Source organism: Echeneis naucrates, chromosome 10, assembly GCF_900963305.1.
Source record: "Echeneis naucrates chromosome 10, fEcheNa1.1, whole genome shotgun sequence".
Lineage (NCBI taxonomy): Eukaryota > Metazoa > Chordata > Actinopteri > Carangiformes > Echeneidae > Echeneis > Echeneis naucrates.
The window spans coordinates 2251797-2268012 of record NC_042520.1 but is presented as its reverse complement, the minus strand read 5'-3'; the positions used below and the strand labels follow the sequence as shown (position 1 = coordinate 2268012).

General features: G+C 43.7%; 1 protein-coding gene across 4 annotated transcripts in view; it reads left to right on the top strand.

Annotated features, from left to right (window-relative positions):
* Positions 1 to 16216, top strand: part of htr4 (5-hydroxytryptamine receptor 4) — a 91400-nt gene that overhangs the window by 30383 nt on the left and 44801 nt on the right. For all 4 annotated transcript variants that reach the window (XM_029512612.1, XM_029512611.1, XM_029512610.1 and 1 more), the window contains one exon: positions 698 to 776. In XM_029512612.1, the coding sequence (XP_029368472.1) occupies positions 721 to 776 (56 nt within the window). In that variant the 5' untranslated portion in view covers positions 698 to 720. The remainder of the gene's footprint in view (positions 1 to 697; positions 777 to 16216) is intronic.

The following is a 16216-nucleotide window of genomic DNA, read 5'->3' as shown; positions in this document are numbered from 1 at the left end:
ACGCTGAGCGACTGTTGTATTAGAAGTTGTATTATTGTGGGTGTAAAACTGGCAGAGACTGAAAAAGAACTGAATTTACATCTCACCTCCATAAATAAGTCTGAATTCATTTATTTTATCATCTAAAGATAGAATGATTGTTTCTTGAGAAATCTGCAGTTATTCAGCTCAGGTTGTGTCATCCTGCTGATTCATGCGTTCAGGGTCTGTGTTGTTGCCGTCCCCTTTCATCAGCACGATAAGACGTACAGATCTGTTTGGCCTCGCCGTACGAATCAGCGACTGTCGTTCCCAAACATCTGAACAGGAAACATCAAATAGTTGTTTACGTCAGACGATCTGAAACGAAGGCAGACGAGCTTTTAGCGGTTTACCATGTTTGAATGAGTCGACGCTGGAGTTAAATGTTTTTCTGGTATAAAATCCTTGATGATGATGTATGCACAGGTAATGAAACACAAATAATCTGTAGTCCGTATTGGAGGATGGATTTTGGTGATGATGCTTCCGCTGCTGTCTGCTGTCGTGATTTGACATGATTAGTTGTTATCGGGTATGATCCTTAAGATTTGGTTTATTTTAGCGATGTGAATCTGATCTGCTCTGTCTTTGGTGGCTTGAAGTGATTTGCATTTTGTATTTGAAAGTTAATCAAAGCCGTTCTAATCTTTTGTTCATTGCGGTCTTCTGTCTGCAGGGACTCTCTGCATTTATGGTCACATGAACGTCAGCGCTGCAGGCCAGATGCTGGTGATGGAGGAACTTGTCATTGAGAGGTGAGAGCCAACTTTAAAAATGTAAATTTACTGATGTGACACCCTTCGTTGTGTTTCTCTGTTGCCGTTGAAGGAGCGACCGCTGAATTAGGACTCAGCTCGTCGGATAAAGTTTAGGCTGTTTCATCCTGAGCAGCAAAATGCCAGCCGTGCCAACAGCTCTCAGGGATTTCTGGTTTCTTCAACTTTTTCAGACCTTTTCAGGACATAAAAAACAGCTCATGGAGCATTGAACTCTTTGTTTCTTTATTTTTTTTTTTTGCCTGAACAGAGATCAGAAAGAAAGGTCGAAGGTTCAGTGGATTGTTTTAACTGACCTGGTCTTCAACAACCGGACACAGGCTGCCGACATTCAGCACAATCCCAGAGTACGATTCATTTCTCTGACATCAATTAAAATCCAAACTACAGCTTTAGCGTGGCTGCTGCGTTGTGTCGTAAACTGATCCAACAGATCTGCACATCCAAAACAGTTTTCTTCGTGATGAGATATTTCAGCTGAGGGTTTGTTGCCTCTGTAGCTCAGTCGCCTCGGGCTTGCTGGTTTGATGAAAACGGAGATCGTCCTCTAAATGTTGGGTGGTCTTTTTCTTTTCTCTGTGCTGGAATGTAAAGAGTCTTTCTTTTTTATTTATCTCCCTCCACTTGGCTAATGTTTTTTTTAGCCCCCGGGTGGGCAGATTTGAGAATGTGGACCACTTTTCTCTGACTTTTTCCTTTGACCCACTCGCTGATCACAAAAAGGAGAGCACACGTAAGACAAAGAAGGTCAAAGGGAGAATCGAAAAGGCAGAGGCAGACGTTGTGTTTCTGTATTTATGCTCTACACACAAAGCTGCAGGCTACTTTAAGCTAAAGATGTCTTGTTTATTGTTTGTTGATTTGGAGCATCATTTCTTGTTACCTTGGCAACAAGTAGCCTCTCCTGAAGAAAGTGAAAGCGATGAGAGCAGAAACGTCCCTCCTCACTGATGCAACTCACCCAGTCATCAGTCAGCTGATACTCACAAAAACATGAGAAATGTTTCAGATGTGTTGTTGTACGTTTTTGTTGCTGATTTGTTGCTGAGGACGTGTTGTGTCTCCCAGATCAGTTTGGACTCACAGAATCCTCAAGTCCTTTTTTCACCTGCTGCTTCATGTTGCATCTGAATAAGACGCATTTTTAAAAGGCTGGATCATCCAGATCTGATGTCCCGTCTGCTGCTTAGTATTTAATAAGTTTTATCTTTTTTTTTCTACAACTGCACGGCCAGCGTTGACATAAACAACATTTTGTTAGCATGACTCTGCTTTTTCAGGGCCGACTGGACGAGTCCGAGTCAGTTAGTTAGCGCGGTAGACGTAAACAAGTGATGGAAAGAAGAGAGCTCCTGGTCTCAGGCACATATGCAGATTCTTTCACCACATTAACCTTCAATCGACTCCTCATCTTTCCGCAGAATAACAGCTCCTTCCATCCGATCCATCCAACGTCAACATCATGCAGTCAGCCAGCTTCTCTTTCCTCCCCTCCACCTCAGGTGTCCCGTGGCAGATCCAGTTTTCTGGGTGATTGCTTCTGGAGGGAACGTTTGTTCTGAGACAGCAGGAAGCCAAACGGAGGGAAGGGAAGGTCACCTCCGCTCGCCTGCGTTGTCACAGTACATTTGTAAATTATTAGCCCGTTCTTATTTTCTCTCATTCAGTGACTTCACACAGCTCAATCTTTTATTTTTTGTCCGTGGTTTTGGGCCTGATTAAAATAAAGAGACTGATGAGGACTAAACTTCAAGCAATTACTGGTAGAAAAAAGGTTTTATCTTTGTCTTTGACTAACTGCATCACCTTCAGTCTGCAAAATTTTTTATTGATTTATTGACAGAAAGTTTTTGCTTTTTGTTTCATTGTATTTTCTGTGGAAGGGGTTAGGTGCACCTCGGAAACTGGTCACATTCTGTTGTGAGTGAATAGACCCCAGAGGCTTCGTGGTATTCTGAAGGCCGCCGTCTGCAGTGCAATTCGAGCACATTTGACTTTTCCTATCTCTCCACTGCAGCCTCTCCTCATGTCGACTTGTGGCAGGAAACACAGCTCGCCATCTTTTCCTCTCGCAGACTGAATAATTCACGGTCTCAACAGGAAATCGTCCATTCACACACAAAAAGCACAAACTGAGCACCACGGGACGCTCGGCTCCCATTCAGCTCAGATCGGCTCATATCTGTGAATCGCTGCAGTAAAACTGACGTCTGTCAAGCCTCAAATCATTATGCTGGCAGATGGAGTGCTCCATGATACAGCACTCTCATTCCATTTCCGTTCATGTCTCACAAGGTGATTTATCCCACCTGCCACTGACAGCACTTCCAGCCTCGTGCAGGCTCATCCTGCTCTTTGATCCGTTTCCTTTTAGTGACACACATTCAGAAAAATCCCGCGTCACCTGCTCTTTCATGCATCGCACATCTCCCCTGAAGTGAGTCAGCACATCTGCAGACAAAGTCTCACTCTCTGTGTCTCTGGGACGATGTTTGAATGACAGAAGTATTCTTGGATGATGAAATTGTCTTGGATGACTAACTTTAATTTGAGCCACGTTATATTTTAGAAGAGCGTGAAAAATCCTTCCTTGATTTTGTTTGATGTTTCCGGTGAAGCTGAGCAATTAATTGAAATGACTTTCAGTGAGCCTGAGTGCTACATCAAGCAGGGCAGCTAAACTTTTTTTTAGATAGAATATTGTTGTGGTGAAAAGGAGGGGAGGGTTAGAATATGATAGCGAAAGAGAGTCGAGGTTCAGGTTTGTATTGATGGAATACACCAACGATTTTTTTTTTTCTCTTCTCATTCTTTTTCATGCAGCCCCAAAATCACAGCCAGAAGCTGCCGCTTTTATTTCTGCAACAGTGGAAATCCGTCATTGAGGTTGTAGATCTCCAGGCAAACAGCAGCTGCTCCTGCTCTTAGAACTGAAATGATTAGTGGAAAATGGGAAGGGAAGCGTCACTCTCACAGATCTTAAGATTTTGATTTTATTTCCGTTGACAAGTTGACAGTTCTGACCATTACTTTTATTTTCTGGGGATTTTTATTCCACATTTCAAAACAAACGTCCAAACAAAACAACAACTCAACAACTTTATAACAACCCAGATCTATGTCGTCACCCTTTTAATTTGCACTATTTTTTTTTGCAGATGGTGTAGGCCTAGTCCTCGGTAGTAACAGGAAGCTGAAAAAGAAAACCCAAAAAACATTGTGCACAACGTGTCCGGCACCAAGAGGCAGATGGACGAGGTTAGAGAGCAGCCAGTGATGAGGGCGAAGCATTCAGCGGAATAAGTGCCTGGAGGTTGTCGGGGATCAGTTGTCCAGTTGTTGCCTTCAAAATGAGACCTGTGTGAGAAGTTTTTATGAAGTCGATTTGACATTTTGAGCTGCCGAAGCCGTTTTCCTTCTGCAGTCTCTAAATTTGAGCGTAGGAGTTCCTGCTCTGCAGCGCTGGAGCTGTCGCACACTGACTCTCTGAAGACACTTTCACGGTTTGTTTAAAATATTTAATCCCTCAGCCCTTTCCTTGCTCAGGAGTGCTGCCTTTAATACGAGACCAAAGCCGGATAAATGAAGGTACTTGGACTTTTACAGCAGGTTTTATGTCGCTCGAGCTTTTGATGAACAGCAAAATCTTGACGTGTTTGTCGAGCCGTTTGAGCTCACCGATGAGGAGAGAAGAAAGGGAAATTAAAAAGGGGGCGGGGGAAGCTGTTTCTCTGCCAGCGTCTCTACTGAGGCAAATATTTCATATTTCAAGCTGAAGTGTAGAACAATTAGCTAATTTGTGCTGACGTGTGGCTCTGAACTGAAGTCTGCCCCGTGCTGCACAGAGTGTGTGTGGCTTTATTCACACACACACACACACACACACACACTCCTTTTTTCCTGTGACACGCTCAGAAATATTATCACATTTTAGCAAACGTTCACACCAAATCCTTTGCACACACGTTCTCAGCTGTACTTTGTCACATATTTCTCTGCACACACACACACACACAGAGGAAAAGCACTCGGGGGAGTCATGGTGATGAATTTCAGGAGATGGAGGGAAGTGAAAGTGAAATTATACATTTTCAGATCATGTTGCTCCGCACACGTTGTGACAACATCAAAGTGGCGTGTGAAAACAGAGTTTAGTGTCGTGACGTCTTCCTTCAAACAGTTTGAGACCTTTTCCTCCATCCTCACCTCGTCGGCGTTTGTCGACTCGAGCGTGCAGGTGAAATCAGAGAATAAAACACCCAACATCATCTCTCCTCATGTCGTGTGTTGGAGGGCGAGAGCGCATGGTGAACGCCGTGGTGATGAATTTGAATGCGCTCTGCGGTGGAGATAAGGATGCAGCTTGAGCAGCTGGCGGAACAACGTGAGAGAAAATGTATCTTTTTATCACTTATTTTCGCTCAGTTGCTGCTCAGCTCTCATTTCGATCTTTATGCTCTTCATGTTTAATCTCTCCTCTTATAACCGCAGAAGACTCATAAACAAAGTCTGTAAAGATGGCTGTAGATCTCTGAAGAAGTTTTGAAGCTCAGAGTGGACTCCTTGGCAGTAAAATCCAAAATGTGCAGTGCTGTTTCTTTCTTTGCTTTTTTAGGTTCAAAGGTATGTTTCTCAAAGTTGTTTCAGTCTGCTGTAAAGTTGGACGTTTTAACGGGAGTCTTCGCAGACTCGCAGCCTCGAGTGGCCCCTTCAGTCAGGACTTCAGGCAGCAGCTCATTTCAGAAATTACAGATCTCAATCTCTCCAGAAAAGCTGTCTGGCTTCTCCGGGGAAATCCCGCTGCGTTCTCAGGCCGGATGAGATATAAAGTCTCCCTGGTGGGTTCTGGGTCTAACCTGAGCTCTCCTTCCAATTGGACATGCCTGAAATGTCCCGAGGAGGCGTCTATCTGATGCTCAAACGAACTCGACCGGCTCCTTTTGGCATCAAGGTGCAGTGACTCCACTTTGAGCTCCCTCCGGACGCCGCTCACATCTGACCTCGTTCGTTCAGGCTGTACCTGGAACGCGTGACTCCCTGTCACCACAGCAGGCCGCCACAATCGCCACGTGACTGCCGCTGACATCTGGCAATGTCACTTTGCAGTTGGAAAGTTTGACATGTGACTCCAGATGTTCTGAAGTTGCAGTCAAACATGAATTTAGATAACAGCAACAGGAATCTGTGTTTTTTCTGTGTAACTGCGGTAAATGTGTAGCTTACAGGACCGCCTGTTTTACTTTATTATAGTTTGTGTTTGTTTTATTTTCTTATGCCGGAACTTTAAAGCACTTGGCATCAGCGTTTGTCACAAATCTGAAAGGCAGATTTTGTGGGCTCCCCATTGGAGGGAGCCCACGCTCGGTGCCAACCTGTGAGGTGGAGGTTCATTTTCAGATCTGGCTGCCAGAGGATCCGTGTCCTGCAGGTCCTGACACTTCCCCGGATCGATCCCGCTGAGGCGCCTTCCTTTGGATTCACATGGAGCAGATGGTTGAAGTTCACTGAGTCAGAACTCTTCGCATTAATCATCTGGCACTCAGCTCTGTTGGAGCTGAAAAACAAACAATGGCAGTTCTAAGATTCATGTCAGAAACCCTGATTGAGGTCACATCCTGATTTTTAGAGTTTCCTTCACACTGAAGTTTACATGTATCATGTCCATGTACTCGTCATTCTCCTGCAGGACTTTTCTCTGCATCTAAAACATTTTTTAAAAGGAAACAGACATAATTGGAGCAGTTGGGTAAAAAGTTTAAGCTCTTCCTGTCGATAAATAGTAAATATCAGTGTGTAATGTGAAGGAAAATGGCGCCCTGATGCTCTGAGCTGTCTTATTTCTTGTCTCTCTTCACTGCCCTAAAATGATGAAGGCACAAAATGATCAGAAGATGAAGTTCAAAAGTAAAAATCCAGCAGGGATCTCCCACATCACACAGGGTTCGGACTGTCTGTTGGGTTGAATCTGACTGAAAGTCGCTTTTTTACACAAGAAAGGATTCAGTTAACATCAATCAGCTGTCCAACAGCCTATTTCTGAATCCACAACCACGGCTGTGTCACCGACAAATTATAGCTGCCAGCTTATTTCACTTTTTACCGGCTTTAACTTTGTGTTCAGTTTCACAGAAATGGAAATTCAATTGTATCGGCTGCGTTGGCATTTTTCAAATGATGCGCATTCATAACGATGTTTTTAATTATCACAGATTGATCTGATGAGTTTTGTCATTTAGGAAACGATACAGATGAGTGAACTGTTTGAGATCAGACTGTGTGCCATCATGATCCGTCCTGCTGCGTCTGCTGTCCAGGTGTGGGAACGGAATCAGTGGATCAGATTCGCTCATTTCGTTTGTCACTGCAGCATCTTCACCGGAGAAAAAAAAATAACAGCAGCCGAGGATCAAACTCCTTGATATGAAAAGACGACCGACTGTTGGTCAGAAACGTTCAGGCCACTTCACTGGAGATCAGAGAACAACTGTGATAATGATCACGATCAGCTGAGCAGCTCACATAGCTGAGCGGTGGAAGTGTTTGTGTTTGTGTCGTCTTTATTCACTTTTCATCCCAAATGTTCTGTTTTTCAACATGGAAGATTATAGCTTACCCCGTTTTTTCTCCTCCTCCTCTGAAGTCGTGAATCTGAAGAGTCGACTGCTCGTTTCCATGATTATACTGATATTTAGTGATTCCATTAAAACCCCCGCCATCAATATTTGGTCCTAGACCCGATGGCACCTTTTCCAGAAGCTGTATGAGCGTCATGATAAAACCAGCTGAACAAAGATGACTCCACCGAGAAAAAGCTGCAGGAGAGAGACACAGAACTAAAACCACTTTTAGATAGAATGTGGTGAACATTAACACGCTTGTGTGAAAATGAATTTGTCCCATTAACACTGTAAATTTCACACATGAATGAAATACAGGCTGTAATGAATCGGTCTGAGTTTGAACAAAAGAATTTTACTTTAAAACTTGTTTTATTTGTCTCGAAAAGGATTTTTTTTTTTACATTTTTCTCAAAATTTACGTCAGCGTTAAAGCGTCACTTTAACTTCAGTTTTGCATTTTCAGTCTGTGGCATTTCAGTATTTCTTTTTTTCAGCATTTAATTATGCATCCACGTCATTTCAGTTTTCTTTGTATAAACTATCAAAAAAGAATAAAATGCACCCGTAATATCCAAGAGTGTAAAAACTAAAAGCTGCTTGTGGAATCTTTTATTTCCAGAAGTCCAGTTGAACTAACATGAAATAAATGAGATTAGAATGACCGTGAGTAGAAATAAATCAGTTTGGACGTCAGTCCCTTCCCGGGAACAATCTGTGGATTTTAAGCTCCAATTAATTACTTTAATTTGAGAGTTAAAATGTAAAATTTGACAGCTTATGAGTGATTAGCTGACGGCCTCCGTGTCCGGCTGTGATCGGAGCGCACAACTTTAGTACGAGTACACATACCTCTTTTCAAATATTACTCCAATACAAGTAAAAGTAGCTCAGTCAAAATATTACTGAAGTAAAAGTACAAAAGTATTTGCTTAAAAAAATTACAACACACTGACACGCTGTTTAAGAGGCCCTACAAGAACCGGCCTCTGGAGGAGGGGGGCCCCGTCTCTGTGGAGGGGCCACAAAGTCAATGGACAGCTACGGATTGTTTCCTCTCCAGAGTGTGACACGTCACGCTCTGTCTGTATGTGGCAAATATTCGATAAAAAGAAGAGAGCGTCTTCCACAACGTGTCCACGTGGGAGTCTTCTCACACGCTCATTCCAACAGTTGGTTTTGAACTTTGTGTGTTTCAGGTGGAGATCTTCGTTTGTGTTGTTCAGGTTGGGCGCTTTAGAGGAGCTGATGCGTTGTGGGTGATTTCTTTGAATTTCCAGACTGCTGATAAAAATCTAGCTCACAAACTTTGGCCTCGACTTTCCTGCATTTTCTCGATCAGGGGGGTTTCACAGTTTGGCTGCGAAGCTCAGGTCTGTGGGGGGTTCAGCAGCTTTCACAGATCACTTTGCACAGCGGACGAGACTGAAAACGTCAACAAGAAGATCCCTGATCGATCCATCAGTGTGGAATTATGAAATAAATCTGAAGTTAGAACATCATTATGTGGATTAAAAAAAAAATTGACTAACTGTATCTGTATCTGATGATTAAATTGTTGTCCAAGACCTGAAGGACATTAACGGGCAGCATCAGTTTGGCTCCGTCTCTTCCTGCACATGGTGAAACTTGCAGGTTTGTCTGAGCTCAGCAAATGTAACGACAGCAGATGACGGATTAATGTGGGCCAGTCGAGCCGAGGTGAGATTTGGAAGCCGTACCTGGCTGTTCCTTCCCCTGCTGCCTGCATGCCTTTCCATTTCTGTCTCCTCTTCTCCGATCAATCTTCTGTTTCGGACTCTTCGACATCCACTTAAGCGTTGTGAGCTCGGTGAGTTCACTGTGGGAATCCCTCGAGCTGCAGATGCGCTCCTCAGAGCTCCAGCGGTCATTGGTGTCCAGGCGGGAGGCCAGTTTGCTCGAAGATTACCTCCATCCTGTGTGACAGATTCACTTCCTGTTGTGGACTTCCCTCCATATTATTCAGCTCAAAAAAGTCAAACAATACATTTTCTCGTCCTTACATTTGAATTTTCACGAGTTGCTGTTGCTTGAAAATATTTTAAAATGAAGATGTATATTTAACTTTCACTGTGATTAGCAGTGGGGAGCAGCGAGGCGAGGGACTTTGACAAAACTTTACTACAGAAACATTTGAATCCTTCTCATTATGCTGATTTATGCCATTATGAATCCTCTGTGGTGACGCCGACACCCATCGTTAGACGTTACTGTCAAAACCTGAGTGAATGCGACGATCTCCAGCCAATGAGCAGCGACCTCACAGGCAGCGGCTCAGCTCGTCTCCACCTGACGTATAAATCAAAATAATGTTTTTAGGTTGAGTGAAACAGGAAGTGATGGGGCGGGGGTGTGTGGAGCTTTGAAGCTCGTCTGCATGTCTGAGGTCTTCTGTCTGAATATTTGAAATCCACGAGAGATGGAATCTGTGATTTTTAAGAACCAAAACCGAATTAGTGTAGTTTTATTCTCTAACATGTTTGAGGACGGTGACTGCTTTGTTGTGACATCAAAGTTACAGCTGCTCTGACAGCTTTTTTAAATATTTGAATATTTCTGTGGACTGATACTTTAACTGTATTAAAGTAGAACCTAGACCTGCTTTATAATCAAACACCAGATGGCGGTCCACATTTAGACCGTATAGGACCTTTGAAATGACAAACATAATCGGTGGACTTATGTTCAGCGTAAACACACGAGTGTAACCATTTAAAAGAATATCAAACTGCTTTGCTGAACTGTTGCTGCAATGAAACTCTTCCCCCAGAGGAACCACTTTGTCTAAAAGCAGAGTTTCGTTCATCAGAAAGCCTCTGCAACATAAGAGGCTCAAAGACGACTTTTGTGCACGTTCTGCTGTGCTTGCAGCATCAATGCAGGACAGATGGGGATAAACACCACCTCTGCATCGAACATTGTGCGTCGCTGCTTTAATATTCAGCATACTGAAACATTTGTGTCGCCTCCTTAATCACCAGGCTGGCCCGTGTGCGTCTCTGCGATGGCAGCCAAATGAAAGCAGAGCCGTTTAGACTCGGTCAAAACACATTTCCAGGCGACGCATGCTGATGTTTGAAGGCCTTCGTCACGTTGAATTCCTCCGGGAGCTCCCAGGTGATGGACGGGCCAAATATAGTCACGCCAGTTTGTAAATAGGACTGCGTTTCCTCTGCGTGATCATTTGAAGGGTTTGGAATTCAAAATATGCAGCATTTTACATTTTATGTTTCCCATCACTTGTGTGAGTAATGATAGTTGGACTGCTGACTGAGGGGATTAATGAAAGCGATTAATGTCATTTTCTTTGTGTGCACGATGATGCAAGAAAGGAGTTTCCCCAAAGTCAAGCCAAAAAGTTCAAGCTGCTGAATTTTGTCTTTACTGAAAAACGGCTCAGCTTCAGGTTCACGTGCTGTCAGTCGGAGGCAGCACCTCCCCACCTCCTGCAGAAAGACACTGGAAACAACGTAAACTGTGTGTCTGGGAGTGTGGATGGGAAGTGCTCACCTGGACTTAACCAGACCGGGTCCTGGTGGATGAAGCTGCCATCAGATGAGCCCAATAAACGACAGATGATTGGACGGGGAAATTGTACCGGTCCATAAATCAAAGTAAGGTAACTGGATGAGTGTGTGTGCAAAGCTCACAGAATCATGTTTCGCATCCCTCTGCAAATTGTTATGAAGACAATCAGCTTCAATGACCCACAGCACTTCTTACTCCCCATTAACACTGATGGCTTTCTGCAGCCTCACTAATTTGAGTTTGAATCACACAAGAAATGAGTCGATGACTGAAAGGCAGAAGAGCTGCTGCCTGCTTCCTCCACCAGCCGTCACTCGTGTTTTCTAAAATCTCCAAAGGAGATATGGAGGGTGGAACACCAAGAGGAGGAGGAGGAGAGCCTCAGCCTCGTTATTTTAGAAGTCATCAGCGACCTTTACTGACCTCTATCAGCTGCCAGTATCTGTCGACGCCGTCGTTCACCCTCCTGTAAACAATCAAAAGGCATTTTCACAGCTGAGAGCGCGCAGGTTAATTAAAGGTCAGTTAATTAGATAAGATTTGATGAAGATTTAATGTATCAGTGCACAGCAGATCACACGCAGCAGTGAAATCCGATCTTCTGAAAGTGAAGACAGTTGGCTGCTACGATGACAGGTCAGAATGCAAACACCCTGATTTAACAGCTGATTTGAAAAAGAAGCTTTTGTTTACGTAGCTGCTTTCTCTTCTAAATTTATGATGCACAAAGTGCTGACCAGACGCCGGAGATACGACGATCGAGCCCGCGTTTTAGCGCTTACTTCTCCGTTCAGCTTTATTTTAAAGACTTCTAATTTGTTCCAAGATTCATTTTTTGTCAAGGCTAAGAGTCATTCATGTCTTCATCTATGTTCTATTTGCAACTTCCTACTTGTGAACTTTCTCAACATTTACTTGAAGGCGAGCGTGATTCAGATCGAAAAGACTTTGGTGGAAATTCGCAATCTGTCCAAACAGCTTTTCCATCCGTCCGGTGTCACAACGCGGATCTGAAGTCGAGAGCAGTTCGCCGAGCAGTCAGAGAGTTCATGTTCATGTCTGATTGATGGAAATCTTTTGCCCGTCATGTGTCAGTCGCTCCCAATGAAGAGCAACTGATTGAAAATCCAAGTTGATAACTGACAGTCCAGCAAGGTGAAGGGATCCGTAGCTCCACCGACTCCGGGATTCAATCACACGCACTCAAACACTCACTCTGTCTCAGCCTCAGGTTTCCAGTTTAAACTGAAGGACTGCATAAAAATCCATTCTGTTAATAGGAGACAGTTAGAGTCTGGAGGAAAAGCAGCCGATGAGCGACAGATGTGGAGAGGTATTGTGTCGGAAAAGGGTTCTGACTGATGCATGAATGAATCTGGTTGTGTGACTTTCAGGAGTCTGCAGAGATTGTGTGTGACTGATTGCAGTGACTCACCGCAGCTGCTGCTGATTGCTTCGCTTTGTATTCTGCAGTTCATCTTTTGCAGGTGATGTTTTCCTCTTTTTGTCAGCAAATCCGTCAAATCGCTTCAGAATCAGTCCGAGTTAGAGCCTCAGCTCTGTTGTTGTTTTTCTCTTTGAGGAATACTGATGAGTTGAACTGATCGGAGACTCCTGCCGCCAAATCTAAAGAAAAAGTCTCTTTGATGAGGTCTTCAAGAATCCACAGAATTCATTTTTCTCAGATAAAGTTTTATTTCAGGATTCATTTGTCTCATTTTAAGGTTTCTTTGACACCCTGATCTGATCACCTTTTGGTTTTCCCTTTGGGCCTCTTTGTTTTGCACCAGATTGTGTTTCATACCTCCTTTTCTTGTATAACTTCTCTTTCCGAGGTGCAGTAAAGATAACAGACTTTAATTGGAGGAGCGCTTCAGTTTAACCCGTCAGCTCAGCGCAGAAACAGAAAACCTGACGTTCAGAAGCGAAAGCTCAGCAGCAGCAGTCGTCCACTTAAACAGCTTTAGTCGAGGCAAAGAAAATAATCTTCAGCGACTGAAAAAGCACGACTCTTACAGTTTGGATGTGGGCAGCCTGTCAAAAATTAACTGACAAACTCAGAGGTGTGTAATTCCAGGTTTGAAATGTAAAAGGTCATTTGCGACGTTTCATTTGTTGACCCTCGGCTCGGGGAGGAATTTTTGGTTTTAGGTTTATTTGAGAAAGATTACACACAGGTGTCAGGTCGAACGGCGGTTTCTGACAGTTTATTTTTCTTCCCTGGTCAGGACTGAAAATGAAATCCAGAGCTTTTAGATGGATGCAGATGCGATAAAGCTTTTACTGCAGTGTTTAAAAAAAAACAACAACCCAACCACACGGATCTAATTTTAGATTAGTCGGGTGAGTTTTTTTCTTCGGGGATCAAATTTACAGATTAACATACTGAATTTAAGATAAAAAAAAAAAAGAGCATCCAATGCTAATCTCAGAAAAACATCTCCAGTGGATTCATTTCTTCATTTCTTATCCTTTAGTTCCAGTTGACCAGATCGTTTCACTCTCATTATTCTTGTTTTTCACTTTCAGTTTTTGCTCTGGTGGTCCAGTGGGAGAGTGACCCAAACCTCTTGTGACACATTTTTCCCTGTTTATGACGCTGACATGATCCCAGTTTGGACAGCGGCCATCGGCGCTGCTGCCAGTCCGCATAATGGCAGGCTTGTCTTTGTCTGCTGGGCGGGAACGCCAATGTCCAGACAGCTATTGTTTGCAATTAGGGATTCCCAGTGAGGCCTTCAGCTCTGGCCAAATGTTTTTTCTTTGTTTTGAATAAATAACAATGTAAAGTTGTTGCTCAGATGTTTCCCCACACACTGGATCTGATGGAGTTATTCAGAGTGGACACGTCTGGGTGAGCACAAACAAAGTAAACCAGCCTGGATGATGCAGGCTGGACGCGACAGGATGTCGGGGTGAGATCTGGTCGTTTGGGGTGACCAAAACCATGTTTCTGATTATATTATATGTGATAAAATTTGACAGCAACATGGATTTTTAGAGGTCAAATTACACGAGTAACAAATCCTCAGTCAACATGTCGCCTCGACAGAGGCGGGAAACATCAAGTTAGGAACTCCAACTACGAACTCTGGTCTGACTATCAGGCAGAAAACCACATCTCAGACTTTGTGTTCCAGCTAAGAAGAGAAGTCGACTTTGGTTCAGCCGTTCATTCAGAGAGCAAAGTGCCTGTGACCATCTTCAACCCACCCCCCCCCCCCCAAAAAAAAAAAAAAAACAACAAAAAAACAAAAATGATGGCCAGCCTTCTTTCTGATAAGGTCCTGTCAGACCTCCCACCAGGAAACAGCACGCTCCGTTATGTTGCCATGTCCTCAGATGAATGAGAACTTTCTAGGACAGTCGGGGAAAAAAGCTCTTAAATCATGAATCAGCTCTGTGTTCACGTCAGAGTCCTGCATGATTCAGTAATCTACTGGTTTCAGTTTCTTTTTACGTCAGCTGCAGCCGGGGACTGAGGTGACAACCGGCCAGGTCTCCTCTGACTTGAGGGAGGAAGTTGTATTTTCGATCTTTGCTTTTGATAGACCTGACACTCTGAGTCTGCAGAGACGACGAGCTCTTTGCAATCAGCTCACCTCTATTGACTCGCTGATGTGTGATTTCGCTCGCTGTCTGACTGCAGTTGTGCGTCCGGACCGCCGGGGCCTCCGACTGCCAGTCATCAGGACTCTTTACATCCAATCAGCGGCGCCTCGGTGGCTGATAGGGAGCCATAAAGGTCGAATCTCCATCTTAGCCGTAAAGGTTGAGATTCTCTTGAGACGGTGAATGTGATCCTGTTCAAAACATTTTTCATATTCATTTATAAAACGCTGCAGCCTCATCTGCCTCGGAGGTGATTCAGCAGATGACTCAGCTCGCCTCGAGGTAAAGTGTCTGAAACACGTCGAATACATCTTGAAATTCTGAAATAAATTTTGATGCGAGGCAAAAAGAAAGCAGCCACCTGATGAGAAACTGGAGCTGGGGGGGATGTCGCAGAAAAATTAAGGCGGCCGCTCGCTGATTGCCCACCAGATGTTCAGCTCAGCTGCAGGTCAAAGTTCATGTACGTCAGTTCTCAAATGAAGTTGCAGGTCTTCTGTTTGTCTCTCTGTCGCTCCTCTCTGACAGATTAAAATATATATATATATATCAGGATTCAAGCGAAGGAGAAAACGCAGCTAAACCTTTTGTTTAGCTTCTCTCTGCTGGTTTATTACTCTGGAAATTAATAACTAGATACATGAATAAAAACATTAAGGTCATGAAAAAAGGAAAAATTTTGTTTTGGTATATCTAAGTTTTGTTTTTTATATATATTTTATATTTATGCACTTACTTATTCATTAATTTCTGCATTTGAATATTTAATTATGTAATTAGGTGGATGATCTAAAACCTCATAGTAACAAATCAGGCGATGTTGTCCAGAATTAGTATTTCTCCGGCTGTGAGTGTTGAACTTCCAAAGTGAAGTGTAAGCACAGTGCAGATATGTTTTCCTCCTCAGACGAATAGAACATTGTTTAAAAGTTGCTGAGCTTGTTGTTGAGCTGGTAGGAGAAGCTGCTGCTGAGACTTTGCTCATTATGCAGTGAGGGGCTATCCAAGTGAAAGCGCCTTGACACTCCTGAGATTCATTTAATGGTCGAGGCTCGGTTTGGTGGTTTGGTGCATCCGGAGCGGAGGATCCTGCAGTCGGCGCTCTGAAAGAAACGTTTCTCATCACACCTGGCTGGAAACCAACAACACGGCGTCGCTGCAGCTGTCCAGGTGTGTGCAGGAGAGACAGTGCAGGCTCTCTGTCTTCTGCCTCTCACAGCTTCTTCAGCAGCATTTCAACATATGTGGAGGGGCGGATCAAGCCCAGTTTAAACCCAAAAGCTCAGACAGAGAAGATGTGAGATTTCTGGCTTTTGTGATTTGTGGTGCAGCTGGGCATCGGACGGCTGCTCGATAGGACTGCACCTGCTGAGTAAGAGCTTGTGGAGCCTCATAAATCTTGGACACACGGCTGCTGAGCTTATTTGTTTTCTAACAATGAGCCAACAGCAGCTCGAGCCTGCGGCGCTCCTGGTTCATCATCACATCCAAAACGACGTAAAGTTCTGTTAAAAGGTAGTGGCTGCTAAAAACGAATGAATGTCACAGTTTTTTTTTTTTTTAAAGAATGATGTTTCTGTGCAGAGGATGTCAGCGTCCCCATTTGAACTGATTAGCTTGCTGGCATCACTGTTCAAAGAA